Consider the following 15200-nt stretch of genomic DNA (forward strand, 5'->3'; position numbering starts at 1 on the left):
GCGGCGATCAGTGATTTTTAGCGGGACTGCCACATTGGGGCGGACAAATCTGACACTAAGTGACACTTTTTGGGGACCAGTGACACCAATACAGTGATCAGTGCTAAAACTGTATAAATGACACTGGCAGGGAAGGGGTTAATACAAGGGGTGATCAAAGGGTTAAATGTGAATCTAGAGGAGTGTTTCTAACTGTGGGGGGGGGGGGGGGGGTGTGGCTTGTGAAATGATCACAGAGACCTGTGATCAGTGGCGTATTTAGGTTTTGTGCTGCCCTAGGCCTGACTAAACTTGTGCACCACCTAATTTAAATATGACCCACCCCTTCCTGTAAAGGCCACACCCCTTCCTGTTTATGACCCGCCCTGTTATCTGTAAACCACAGACTACAACCACAGTCTATCAGTGCAGCCTCATCAGTTCCCATAAGTTCAGCCTCATCAGCGCCTATCAGTGCAGCCTCACCAGTGCAGCATATTAGTGCTGCCTTATCAGTGCAGCATCATTAGTGCCTATCAGTGCAGTTTATCAGTACTCACCATTGCCGCCTTATCAGTGGCCATCAGAGCAGCATATTAGTGCCCATCAGTGCAGCATATGAGTGCCTATCAGTGCCTGGGGGTAGAGGAGAGTAGGCGGACCATTTGGCTGCAGTGCCACACTTATTAGCATTGGCGGCCGTCGGGCCAGTTGTATTGTGTTGTTGGCGGCCTGCGGTCTGTCCGAATGTCCTGACCGGCCAGTATTATCATACTGGTCCGCTTTATGGGGGAAGCAGACTGATTTGCCTCCTGGACCCTGCCCGTAGGACCAATTCACCACATAAGACTGGCACTATACAAAACGTGTAGCGCATGCTGGCGCGGGACCCTTTTTGTGTCGGGAGGAGGCTGTTTTTTTTTTTTTTTTCATGCAGGGTGCAGCTTTTGCTGCCCCCCTTGCAAGGTGCTGCCCTAGGCCTGGGCCTTGTTGGCCTAGGCCAAGATACGGCACTGCCTGTGATCCTATATACTGTAGAAGGATCACAGGCGCTCTGTGATCATTCCAGGGAGAAGAACGGTCAGCTGTGTTTACAACATCCGACCGTTCTTCTCTCTGAGCGGGGAACGATCGCGGGTGTCAGGCGGTGTGCTCCTAGGGAGTGCTTTCTAACTGTGAGGGGGATGAATGTGCTAGAGGAAAAGAGAGATCTGTGTATCAGCTTAGCTGTAACACAAGATCCCACTCTTCCTTTGGGACAGAACAGCCGTCTGCTTTGTTTCCATTGGCAGACGGCCGCTCTGTCATTCTCCTGCATGATCGCGGGTGGAAGATATAATGATGTCATTAGGAGGAGCCTTATTACACGATTTGATTAGCTTTATGCATCAATACAAAAAAAGAAATGGATGCCCTCAGAGATAGAGTGGAATATGTAGAGAACAAAATGTGCGATTTCACTGACGCACATAACAAATTAGTCGACGCTCATTTTGATCTTTAGGATGAGATTTAAAATCTCCAAATTAACCACTTCTGGACCGGAAGGATTTCCCCTCTTAATGACCAGGTCATTTTTTGTGATGCGGCACTGAGTGACTTTAACGGACAATTGCGCGGTCGTGCGACGCTGTACACAAATAAAATTTATTTTTTCCCCCACAAACAGAGCTTTATTTTAGTAGTATTTGATCACCTGTGCGATTTTTATTTTTTGCGCTATAAACAAAAAAAGAGCAACAATTCTGAAAAGAAAAAAACAATATTTTTTACATTCTGTTATATAACATTCCCAAAAAAAAAATAAAAATCTAATTTTTTTAACATTTTAGGCCAATTTGTTTTTTGCTACATATTTTTGGTTAAAAAGAAAAAATCGGAATAAGCGTATTTTGATTGGTTTGCGCAAAAGTTATCGCGTCTACAAACTACGGGAAAGATTTCTGTCATTTTTATTGTTTTTTTTTTTTACTAGTAATGGCGGCGATCTGCGATTTTTAGCGGGACTGCGACATTGCGGTGGACAGATCGGACCCCGAACTGACATTTGTGACACTTTTGGGGGGGACCAGTGACATTACTACAGTAATCAGTGCTAAAAATATACACTGTTACTGTAATAATGACACTGGCAGGGAAGGGGTTAACATTATGGGTGATCAAGGGGTTAAATGTGAGCCTAGGGGAGTGATTCTAACTGTGGGGGGGGGGGGGGGGGCATGGCTTCTGAAATGACCATAGAGACCTGTGATCCTATATAGAAGGATCACAGGCACAGAGGACCATTCTTCTCTCTCAGTGGGGAATGATGTAAACATTCCTTGTAATAGAAATAGCCATGACAGGACCTCTTTATTGTGAGATCTGGGGTCAAGAAGTCCCCTAGCAACCGTCGTTGCCAAGCCGGTTGCTAGGCAACGACGTTTGACGTCGCACCAGTCCTCCAAGACTATAGAGTCGGGTGAGGGCCATCTTGCCCTCACTCAACTTCCTGTCTCAGAGGATCCAGGACCGGATCGTTTTCCCCGCTGCGGGCGGGTCCGGTAAGAAGGGAAAAGGACCGGGACGTGGCGGGAGGGGGTACCTCTTCCGCCGCACCGTAAGGATGATCACGCAACAAATCCGCCGCTAAGACCACCCTTACCTGAAAGCCGACCGCCCGTTGTTTTTAAAAATACCGGGGTTATGGCAGCAGATAGCTGCCATAACCCCGGTATTTAGCGTCAAAGGACCGGCGTTAATCGATGGCGGGCGGGCGGTCGGTAAGTGGTTAATAAACATACCATCATATCTCATTAGGCCAGACCAAGTAGGTTTCGTCCCTGATGGCACTAGAAGGATGGTAAACTTAATTAATCATATAGAAAACAATCAAACACCCGCTATTTTCTTGGCATTAGATGCTGAGAAAGAATTTGATAGAATGCATTGGAAGTTTATTTCTAAAACTCTGGAAAAATTTGGTATCAAAGGATTTATACACTCGGTCATTATGTCATTATAGTCCCCAACCCTTAGCTAATGTGTTCTCCTCAGGATTAATATCCAAAAATCTCAGCTTAACCAATGGAACCAGACAAGGTTGCCCACTATCACCCTGTACCATCTCCTGTGCCATTCCTGTACCATCTCCTGTACCATGTCTGAACCATCTCCTGTACCATGCCTGAACCATCTCCTGTACCATCTCCTGTACCATCTCCTGAACCATGGCTGTACCAAGCCTGTACCATCTCCTGTACCATCGCCTGAACCATCTCCTGTACCATCGCCTGAACCATCTCCTGTACCATCTCCTGTACCATGCCTGAACCATCTCCTGTACCATGCCTGAACCATCTCCTGTACCATGCCTGTACCATCTCCTGTACCATGCCTGTACCATCTCCTGTACCATGCCTGTACCATCTCCTGTACCATGCCTGAACCATCTCCTGTGCCATGCCTGAACCATCTCCTGTGCCATGCCTGTACCATGCCTGTACCATGCCTGTACCATGCCTCTACCATCTCCTGTACCATGCCTGAACCATCTCCTGTACCATGCCTGTACCATCTCCTGTACCATGCCTGAACCATCTCCTGTACCATCTCCTGTGCCATGCCTGTACCATCTCCTGTGCCATGCCTGTACCATCTCCTGTGCCATGCCTGAACCATCTCCTGTGCCATGCCTGAACCATCTCCTGTACCATGCCTGAACCTTCTCCTGTACCATCTCCTGTACCATGCCTGAACCATCTCCTGTACCATGCCTGTACCATCTCCTGTACCATGCCTGAACCTTCTCCTGTACCATTCCCACACCCCTGCATCTCCTGCACCATGTCCACAGCCCCTGCACCATGCCCGCAGCCCCTGTTTTGGGTCTTGTGGTGGTCCAGTTGGGTCCATTAGCGGCTGAATTTCCCACCATAGGCTTATACTCGAGTCAATACATTTTCCCAGTTTTTTGTGGTAAATTTAGGTGGGTCGGCTTATACTCGAGTATCTACGGTAATAAGGATTGGCTGATCCTACTATTACCATGTCCGCATAGAACGTAAAATTGATATTCATGTATAGGAAGACACCGTGGTGTTTTTTGTTCTATTAAAGGAGCACTGCTAGTGTTTTGATGATTTTGTATTATTGAAACATTGTTTTTGTTTCAATATGAACATAAGTTGGGACTTTTTGCAGACGACATTATCCTAACTCTGACAAATCCTGATCCCTTCCTACCCATTGTTCAAAAACGATTGAACTAATATGGTAAAGTTTACTATTATAAGGTCAATCAAAATAAATGCTACCTTCGACCTATGAATCTTCATAAGAAATCATCAAGATCATTTAGAAAAATCTGCGTGAAAAATATGGCTACAATCGGGACGAAACATCTATATCATACCTGGGTACACAACTGATGTACCCAACCTCCAAAATATACAAAGTTAACTGTCCCGAACTCCTAGAACCAACCAGTAAACACATACAACATATTCAAAAAGTTCAATAATCATGGGTTGGTAAAATTGCAGCCCTCAAAATGCAATTATTACCCAAGATCCTAACTCAAATGCCTCAAATGTCCTCTCTGAGCACAATTCCTCTCCCCCACTCTGAATCCCCCCTCAGCACAAATTCCCATCCCTCAATTCCCCATCCCAGCACATATACCCCCCAATTATCCATAGTAGCAAAATCACCCCCCCAAAAAAAATAAATCCCCTTCTAGCACAAATCACATCCCACCTCTAACAAATTACCCTTTCTAGCACAACCCCCCCCCCAAATCCCCCCTTCTAACACATACCCTGTCCCCCCCAACACAAATCCCCCCAAATCGACACTCCTTGCACAACCCCCCAATTTCCCCTCCTAGGACCATTCTTACCTCCCCATTTCCTCCTAACACAAATCCCCCCCCCCAATCTCCTCGTGGTGCCCCCCACCTTACATGACACCACAGTGCCCACCTGCCCACCCCTTGTCCCGGCCCTGCAAGCAAGGGAAGTGCCTAAATCTGACTTGGCATCAGACTCCTGCAGTCCCTGTGCAGCAGAACTTAGACTGACTGAGGGAAAAGCAGCACAAGGACACATTTAAGTGCTGATCGGGGTAGAGAGCAGAATAACCGAGATCACCAGTCGGCTATTTCTTTTGCCCAGTTTCAGGATGTGGGAGGGACAAGACATGCAAATGCTACTAAAGTACAAGACAGAGAAAGATTAGGCCTCAAGCTCGGTCATACAGGGCTGTACTGTGTGGCAGAGCTGTGTAAATCTCAGAACTGAATGAACCATTGGCGGCCGGTGCGTTGGGGGAGCAGGGGCGCCGCCCCCCCATCCATGCGTCCGGCCCTCTAATCTGCATGGGGCTTTTTTTTTTTTTGCATCACCTGATTAGAGCCAGAGGCTCTAATAGGGCGATGCAAAGGGTGGACCCGGGGCGCAAAGCAGTGCGCCCCGAGCCCACCCATTGTGTGACAATAGCGAATGAAAATTCGCTATTGTCACACGGATCCTCCTCCTGGCCAATCAGGGAGCGCATCCGATATGCGCTTACTTATTGGCCGCAAGGCAAACCCCCTGCCATTGGCTGATGAGGAGGCGGGAGCGGGAGGACTCGAGGAGACGCGCCGCCGGGGATTGAAGAGAAGCCGGCCGCCGGGACACTGAGGAGAAGGCACCGCCGCGGCTGCTCCAGGGCTCCAGCCTCCAGGTAAGTGCACTGGTCTGGGGGGGGGCACACTGCATTGCAGGGGGCACGCACGCACGCTGGTCACTACATTGAAAGGGGGCATGTACGCTGGTCACTGCATTGAAAGGGGGCATGTACGCTGGTCACTGCATTGAAAGGGGGCATGTACGCTGGTCACTGCATTGAAAGGGGGCATGTATGCTGGTCACTGCATTGAAAGGGGGCATGTACGCTGGTCACTGCATTGAAAGGGGGCATGTACGCTGGTCACTGCATTGAAAGGGGGCACGTACGCTGGTCACTACATTGAAAGGGGGCATGTACGCTGGTCACTGCATTGAAAGGAGGCATGTACGCTGGTCACTGCATTGAAAGGGGGCATGTACGCTGGTCACTACATTGAAAGGGGGCATGTACGCTGGTCACTGCATTGAAAGGGGGCATGTACGCTGGTCACTGCATTGAAAGGGGGCATGTACGCTGGTCACTGCATTGAAAAGGGGCATGTACGCTGGTCACTGCATTGAAAAGGGGCATGTACACTGGTCACTGCATTGAAAAGGGGCATGTACGCTGGTCACTGCATTGAAGGGGGCATGTACGCTGGTCACTACATTGAAGGGGGCATGTACGCTGGTCACTGCATTGAAAGGGGGCACGCTGGTCACTGTGCATTGAAAGGGGGCACGCTGGTCACTGTGCATTGAAAGGGGGCACGCTGGTCACTGTGCATTGAAAGGGGGCACACTATACCTTATTTACTGAAGGCCCCTTTCACACTTTTGCGACCTCAAAGTCGCGCAATTTTTTACAGCATTTTTTGCCGCAAAGCAATGCCTATTACATTTTTCTGTTTGCGCCCCCCCCAAAATTTTGACCACCAGCCGCCACTGGCATGGACAGAGATACAAATTCCATGTGTGCACTGAGCCGTTTTCCTAGAAAAAAAGCTTTAAAAAAGGACAGACGGGTTTTTATACGGTCAGATGCAGTGTGTGACACGTACCCAATATTCCGTATCGCAGATGCGCCAAGTGGTCCGCTGGCAGATCTCGGTTTTGAATCCCTCTTACAAACTTTGCTGCCGGCTCTGGGGGTTCTCCATTTCCGGTGGTGGAGATCACGATGACCACAGGATCCCTCTCCTCCTTCAAGCAGAACTGAAAAACACAAAACATAGGAGGCGTCTAACCGATTAAATGTACTGCGGGTGGGTGGGAGTCACAGCGAGGCCGGATTATGTACATGTACGTCATCCTGCCTGTTCCTGGTTGGGGGGGACGCACATCGTCCGACTCCTTTGGACACATAAGATCAAAAAAAAAACTGGTTACCCGGGTATCATGTGATCGCAAGGATTGGTTATAGCAATCACATGATACCAATGCAAACAAACTGTCATTAATGGAGTTCATTCACAATCAGCTTGCTTTTAGTTGTGATCTGTGATTGCCCCACAGGAATCACATGGTAAGTGGCTCCCTGTACCATGTGATTACTAGTAACCAGATCACAACCAGAAGCAAGCTGTTCATTAACCACTTGCCGACCGCCGCAAGTACATATACTGCGGCAGTCAGCCCCGGCCAGGCAAAGTGACTCGCTTGTGAGCCAATAGCGGGCGAGCGCGCGCCCGCTGAGGCATGCGCCCGCCCCGGCTGTTCCCTAACAAGTCAGTGCGTGTGACCGGCGGACCCGATGTCCACCGGTAACTTGCGATCGTTCGCCGGGAAGGGAGAAAGGCAGGCGGCTAATGTAAACAAGCCGCCTGTCATTCTCCCCTGTGTAAAAATGGAGATCAGACGGTTCTACTATGTAGGACCGTTGATCTCTGTTTTTACACTAGTAGCCACAGCCAATCACAGTTAGAAACACGCCCCTAGGACACACTTAACCCCTCCCTCTCCAATACAGTTAACCCCTTCCCTGCCAGTGTAATTTTTACAGTAACAGTGCATATGTATAGCACTGATTACTGTAGTAATGTCGCTGGTAACCCCAAAAGTGTCAAAAATGTCAGTCAAGGGTCCGATCTGTCCGCCGCAATGTCGCAGTCCCGCAAAAAAAAAAAAAAAAAAAAATTGCAGATCGCCGCCAAAAAAACAACAAAAATTACAAAAATCTTTCCCTTAGTTAGTTAACGCAATAACTTTTGCACAAACCAATCAAAATACGCTTTTTGCGATTTTTTTTACCAAACATATGTAGCAGAAAACAAATTGGCCGAAAATGTTAAAAAATTTTGATTTTTACATTTTTTTGGGGAATTTCATATAAAAAAATGTGAAAAATATTGTTATTTTTGCAAAATTGACTCTCTTTTTTTTTTTGTTTATAGCGCATGATCAAAAAAATGGCACAGGTGATCAAATACCACCAAAAGAAAGCTCTGTTTGTGGGAAAAAAAAGGACATCAAATTAGTTTAGGTACAGCGTTGCACGACCGCGCAATTGTCCGTTAAAGTCACGCAGTAAAAAAATAAATAAATAAAAAAAAAAAAATTGCAAAAAAAAACCCCTGGTCAGGAAGGGGGTAAAATCTTCCGGGGCTTAAGTGGTTAACAATATTGCGCAGCGCTTTACAATGTAGAGGGGAGACAGTAAAGTTACAGCTAAGAGCCGGTTCACACTGGGGCGACTTGTCAGACGACCTGGTCGCCTGACAAGTCGCCGTGGGTCGCCTGCCATAGATTAGCACAGGACCCGTTCTAATAGGAGCGACACAAGTTGCTCTGACTTAGAAAAAGGGTCCTGAACTACTTTGGGGCGACCTGAAGCGACCTGCATTGACTTCAATGATATGAAGTCCGTGCATGCCGCTCCGAGGCCGCGGTGCGCGCTGTGCACCGCGACCTCACAGGTCGCCCCGGCAAGTAGCGTCGCCCCTATGTGAACGGGGTCTAAAACTATTGCTTATACAATGTTCATCAATGAATAAGCCATAGGTGTGTGCCTCCCAAAGCATAAATTATATTATAATATAGCAAAAAAATAAAAAATAAAACCCAGTGGTGATCCAATACCACCAAAAGAAAGCTCTATTTGTGTGAAAAAAAAAAAAATGATAAAAATGTAATTTGCAATTGCCAATTTCATTAGCTCAGTGCTGAATAGTAAATAATGCCCTGGTTTATGGAGGGGGTAAAACCTTCCACAGGTCAACTGGTATGATCTCTCTTTATACTATAAACTCCTATATTACTAAACTAGAATAGTCCTTATCTGAGGACCTCGTCTACTAGAGTTCAGGTAAACACTCAGACATGCTCAGTCAACAACTCATATTGGTTTAGAATCCTTTTTTGAGATGAACTGCAAACATTTCAAGGAGTAAAGCAATTATTTAGAGCAGCCATTCTCAACATAGGGAGGTTCCATGTACTCCAAGGTTCCTCCAAAGTTTGCTGGGGATTCCTGGAGCTGTGGCTCGTTGACCTTCCATTTAAAAGGTGCCTCCATAGTTCTGGGGCCGAGGCCAACTGTATGACACCGATAATATTTTTAATTAAAGGTAATTTTGAAACTGATGGCAGCAACACGTCTCAAAAAAGGTGGGATGGGGCCATGTTTAGTACTGTGTAGCATCCCCTCTTCTTTTATTAACCACTTAAGCCCCGGAAGATTTTACCCCCTTCCTGACCAGGGCCTATTTTGCGATTCGGCACTGCGTGACTTTAACGGACAATTGCGCGGTCGTGCGACGCTGTACCCAAATGAAATTGGTGTCCTTTTTTCCCCACAAACAGAGCTTTCTTTTGGTGGTATTTGATCACCTGTGCGATTTTTTGATCATGCGCTATAAACAAAAAAAGAGCGACAATTTTGCAAAAATAACAATATTTTTCACATTTTTTATATGAAATTCCCCCCCCAAAAAAAATGTAAAAATCAAAATTGTTTAACATTTTAGGCCAATTTGTTTTCGGCTACATATGTTTGGTAAAAAAAACAAAAACAAAAAAAAAAACGCATTTTTTTAAGCGTATTTTGATTGGTTTGCGCAAAAGTTATTGCGTTTACTAACTAAGGGAAAGATTTTTGTCATTTTTGTTGTTTTTTTGTTTTAACGAGTAATGGCAGCGATCTGCGATTTTTTTTTGCGGAACTGCGACATTGCGGCAGACAGATCGGACCCTTGACTGACATTTTTGACACTTTTGGGGTACCAGTGACATTACTACAGTAATCAGTGCTATACATATGCACTGTTACTGTAAAAATTACACTGGGAGGGAAGGGATTAACTTTATTGGAGAGGGAGGGGTTAAGTGTGTCCCTAGGGGCGTGGCTGAAACACAATATTGAATAGCGGTGCTCTTCAGGGCCTCAGACAGCACTGCATTATAAACAGACATGATTCTGTGATGGAGATCACTGCATGGGCTCAGGAATACATCCAGAAATCGCTGCCTGTGAACACCGCTTGCTGTGCCATCCGAAAATACAAGTTAAAGCTCTATCATGCAAAAAAGAAGCCATATCTGAACTTGATCCAGAAACATCGCTATCTTCTCTGAGCCAAAGCTCATGTAAATTGGTCTGTTGCAAAGTTGAAAACGGTTCTTTGGGCCAAAGCTTGTGTAAAGTGGTCTGTTGCAAAGTGGAAAATTGTTCTGTGGTCAGATAAATCGAATTTTGACATTCTTTTTGACAGTCGTGGGTGCTGCGTCCTCTGGACTAAAGAGGAGAGGGACCTTCCAGCTTGTTATTAGCACTTCAAAAGCTGGCATCTCTGATGGTATAGGGGGCATTAGTGTGTATGGAATGGGCAGCTTGCACATCTGGAAAGGCACCATCAATGCTGAAAGATGTATATGTCAGGGTGCCAGGAAACCAGACCACACAGGGATGCAGGTAAAATAAAGCAGTTTATTGGAGCAAACAACAATAAACATGCAGCAAGAGTGAGGAAGTGAGAGCAGGACCAAGCTGGGGTCAAGTCCAGAAGTGGGTAGTGTACCTATGCTGGGTCATCTGCCGATGCAGGGTCAAGAGCCAGGAGAGTCATCAGCCAAGCCAGGTCATACAAGGAGGAACATGGAGAACAGAAGACTGCTAGCAGAGATACACCTTGGAGCACAAATGCAAGGGCAAGGACTGCAACCCATCAGGTGATAGATCTAGTCAGGTGTGCAGCATCATCACTGCGACACCCAGGCAGCAGGCAAGTGATGATGCAATCAGAGTCTATAAGAGGCAGCAGTCTGCACATGTCCAAGATGGCTGCTAACAGAAGGGTAAGGTAAGACCATGATAATGTCCAAGTTTTAAAGCAGCATATGCTACAATCCAGGCAACCTCTTTTTTCAGGGAAGGACTTGCATATTTCACAGAAAAACACAGAATTGTTGACATTGTTGCAGATTTATTAAAAAAGAAAAACTGAAATATCACATGGTCCTAAGTATTCAGACCCTTTGCTCAGTATTTAGTAGAAGCCCCCTTTTGATCTAATACAGCCAGGAGTCTTTTTGGGAAAGATGCAACAAGTCTTTCACACCTGGATTTGGGGATCCTCTGCCATTCCTCCTTGCAGATCCTCTCCAGTTCTGTCAGGTTGGATGGTAAACGTTGGTGGACAGCCATTTTTAGGTCTCTCCAGAGATGCTCAATTGGGTTTAAGTCAGGGCTCTGGCTGGGCCATTCAAGAACAGTCACGGAGTTGTTGTGAAGCCACTCCTTCGTTATTTTAGCTGTGTGCTTAGGGTCATTGTCTTGTTGGAAGGTAAACCTTCGGCCCAGTCTGAGGTCCAGAGCACTCTGGAGAAGGTTTTTGTCCAGGATATCCCTGTACTTGGCCGCATTCATCTTTCCCTCGATTGCAACCAGTCGTCCTGTCCCTGCAGCTGAAAAACACCCCACAGCATGATGCTGCCACCACCATGCTTCACTGTTGGGACTGTATTGGACAGGGGATGAGCAGTGCCTGGTTTTCTCCACACATACCGCTTAGAATTAAGGCCAAAAAGTTCTATTTTGGTCTCATCAGACGAGAGAATCTTATTTCTCACCATCTTGGAGTCCTTCAGGTGTTTTTTAGCAAACTCCATGCAGGCTTTCATGTGTCTTACACTGAGGAGAGGCTTCCGTCGGGCCACTCTGCCATAAAGCCCCAACTGGTGGAGGGCTGCAGTGATGGTTGACTTTCTACAACTTTCTCCCATCTCCTGGCTGCATCTCTGGAGCTCAGCCACAGTGATCTTTGGGTTCTTCTTTACCTCTCTCACCAAGGCTCTTCTCCCCCGATAGCTCAGTTTGGCCGGACGGCCAGCTCTAGGAAGGGTTCTGGTCGTCCCAAACGTCTTCCATTTGAGGATTATGGAGGCCACTGTGCTCTTAGGAACCTTAAGTGCAGCAGAAATCTTTTTGTAACCTTGGCCAGATCTGTGCCTTGCCACAATTCTGTCTCTGAGCTCTTCAGGCAGTTCCTTTGACCTCATGATTCTCATTTGCTCTGACATGCATTGTGATCTGGAAGGTCTTATATAGACAGGTGTGTGGCTTTCCTAATCAAGTCCAATCAGTATAATCAAACACAGCTGGACTCAAATGAAGGTGTAGAACCATCTCAAGGATGATCAGAAGAAATGGAAAGCACCTGAGTTAAATATATGAGTGTCACAGCAAAGGGTCTGAATACTTAGGACCATGTGATATTTCAGTTTTTCTTTTTTAATAAATCTGCAACAATGTCAACAATTCTGTGTATTTCTGTCAGTATGGGGTGCTATGTGTACATTCATGAGGAAGAAGAATGAACCTAAATGATTTTAGCAAATGGCTGCAATATAACAAAGAGTGAAAAATTTAAGGGGGTCTGAATACTTTCCGTACCCACTGTATATATATATAAAATAATTAGGAAAATGTTTTTAAAAAGTTTAAATAAAAATAATAATGATAAAAAAAAAAAAACACACACACACCTATTCTTACCCCACACAGATAAAAATGGAAGGGGGGGGGGGGATAACATTTTACGTTGTTAATTTAAATATAGGAAGTCTTGCAAGTAAAATGAATTCGGCAGTGTTTGGATTGACATGACCTCCCCTCCCCCACACCATTTTTCAGGGACTATTTTTGGAGTCCCAAATACCACACAGACATTTGAGACTCAGTAGAACCCAACATTCCTCCAGCTGATAACGATCTTCTCCATTTGTTCGTTAAGCCGTTCTTCTGAACATTGTATCTCCACCCGCTCATGGTACAGCGCTGCAGACCCAGACCATGCAGGCCGGATACATGAGACCAGGTTGCACACACTGTAGCAGCGCCACCATCCCAGACCAGCGATACGGATTTGGCTGGACGGAACGCGGACCGCATACAGGGCAGATGGCGGCTCACCTTATCCAGGTCTTGTAAGGAGATAATGTCAGTGGTGAAGCCGTGGCGTTCTGCCTGCTGGCCAATTTCCTCGGCGATAGCCTGCGCCTGTCCCTTCTGCGTCCCGTAGAGCAGCAGGAATCTCTTCTTACGCACGCCGCACATGGCGAAGCTCCACCTGCCCAACACAAAGGAAAAAAAAAATGCTATGAGGAAGGCGTAAAGCCGAAACGCGTCAGAATTTGTCATGTTGTCACCGCTATCCATGTTGGAATAAAGAATTTTACTTGGAAGAAGACTTTTCGTGTGCCGGCTTTATTCATATAACAAAGGGAAAAAAAAGCTTTAAAAAGCTTTAAAAATCTGACCTCCATTCAGCCTTGCACAGCGGCTCCTCTCCCGGACTGATACGGCTTCCTCCGATTTTCACCGCACACTGTGAGCTTCTCACAATGTACCACAAATAATGCTCCCTCCTTATTGGCCTACAAGGACTTCAAGATTTCGTTTTTCTAGAGTCTTCTCACAATGTGCATTAGAAGCTGCAGCAAGTCAGATAGGGCCCCGCCTCATTATCTGGCTGGAGGACGTATAGCATCATCTAGCTCACATGTGTCAAACACAAGGCCCGCGGGCCGAATCCGGCCCACCGGGCCATTTCACGTGGCCCTCGCACCTCTCCTGCAGCTGCAGGAGAGCTCCAGCCCTCCTCCTGTGCTTTCTGCTTTCCAGCAATGCCTCCAGCTTCTTCCCAGCAGCAGCACAAAGTAAGGGTGGTGCACTGTAATGTAAAGGAGGGTGGGGGACTCAACTTCTGATGGTGGGGAGGCTCCTGACGTCTTATGTATGGTTAAGCGATGCTCTGGACATACGGGTTCACGGATACAACCGGCCCTTTTGAGGGCAATCATATTGCTGATGCGGCCCTCGATTAAATTGAGTTTGACACCCCTGATCTAGCTCTTTCCTCCCCAGCCTTACTGTTGCTGACCCCACCCCTTTTCTTTAGATTAACCACTTTAGGAACCGCTCACTGTGCTGCTACTGTGGCACAGCGGAAGCTCTCTGTCTACGTCGCTGGACTCCTAGCTGTCTTGGCGGCGCGCGCGCGCCGCCGGAGGCTCGCTCCCGCTGGTTTTAGACACAGCGGAAGTTGAGGCAGGGGAGGAGAGGCGGCGATCGCCGTCTCTCTTCCCCGATCATCGGGGGAAAGTGTGAGAAGATCCGCCTGCTTGTGTAAACAAAGCAGACGGATCTTCTCTGTGACAGGCAGGGACAGATCACAGGATTCAGCATAGCTCAACCTGCGATCTCTGTCTGTGTCACACAACCCCCTCCCCCCCACACGTCAGTAAGCATGAGACATACGTTTAACCCCTTGATCACCAACAGTGTTAACCCCTTCCCTGCCAGTGTCATTAGTACAGTGACAGTGCATATTTTTAGCACTGATTACTGTAGGAATGTCACTGGTACCCCCAAAAGTGTCAAAAATGTCAGTTAGGGGTCCGATCTGTCCGCCGCAATGTCACAGTCCCGCAAAAAAAAAAAAAACGCAGATCGCCGCCATTACTAGTAAATAAAAAAAACAATAAAAATGAGAAATCTTTCCCGTAGTTAGTAAGCGCAATAACTTTTGCGCAAACCAATCAAAATACGCCTATTGCGATTTTTTTTTTTACCAAAAATATGTAGCAGAAAACAAATTGGCCTAAAATGTTACAAAAATTTTGATTTATACATTTTTTTGGGGGGGAATGTTACATATCAGAATGTGAAAAATATTGTTTTTCTTTTTCAAAATTGTCGCTCTTTTTATTTCAAAAATTAAAAATCGCAGAGGTGATCAAATACCACCAAAAGAAAGCTCTATTTGGGGGAGAAAAAAAAAGGACGTAAATTTCATTTGGGTACAGCGTCGCACGACCGCGCAATTGTCCGTTAAAGTAACGCAGTGCCGAATCGCAAAATAGGGCCTGGTCAGTAAGGGGGTAAAATCTTCCGGTCTTAAAGTGGTTATTGAGGATTTTTTTGTCAGAGACATGTAGCTAAATACATTTTGGCCTAAATATATGACAAAAATTTAATATATTGGATATTTTTTAACTGTAGAAAGTGTAAATTTTTCGCAAAATTTCTGCTCTTTTTTTATTGATATCTCAAAAAAAAAAAATGTGCACAGGTGATCAAATACCACCAAAAGA

General features: G+C 46.2%; 1 protein-coding gene across 2 annotated transcripts in view; it reads right to left on the reverse strand.

Annotated features, from left to right (window-relative positions):
- Positions 1 to 15200, reverse strand: part of MTRR (5-methyltetrahydrofolate-homocysteine methyltransferase reductase) — an 87082-nt gene that overhangs the window by 64171 nt on the left and 7711 nt on the right. For both annotated transcript variants that reach the window (XM_082257504.1, XM_082257503.1), the window contains exons 2-3: positions 13018 to 13174; positions 6671 to 6824 (exon numbers count right to left, since the gene is read on the reverse strand). In XM_082257504.1, the coding sequence (XP_082113630.1) occupies positions 6671 to 6824; positions 13018 to 13161 (298 nt within the window). In that variant the 5' untranslated portion in view covers positions 13162 to 13174. The remainder of the gene's footprint in view (positions 1 to 6670; positions 6825 to 13017; positions 13175 to 15200) is intronic.

The sequence above is a fragment of the Pelophylax lessonae genome, assembly GCF_965119305.1.
Source record: "Pelophylax lessonae genome assembly, chromosome: 5".
Taxonomy (NCBI): Eukaryota; Metazoa; Chordata; class Amphibia; order Anura; family Ranidae; genus Pelophylax; species Pelophylax lessonae.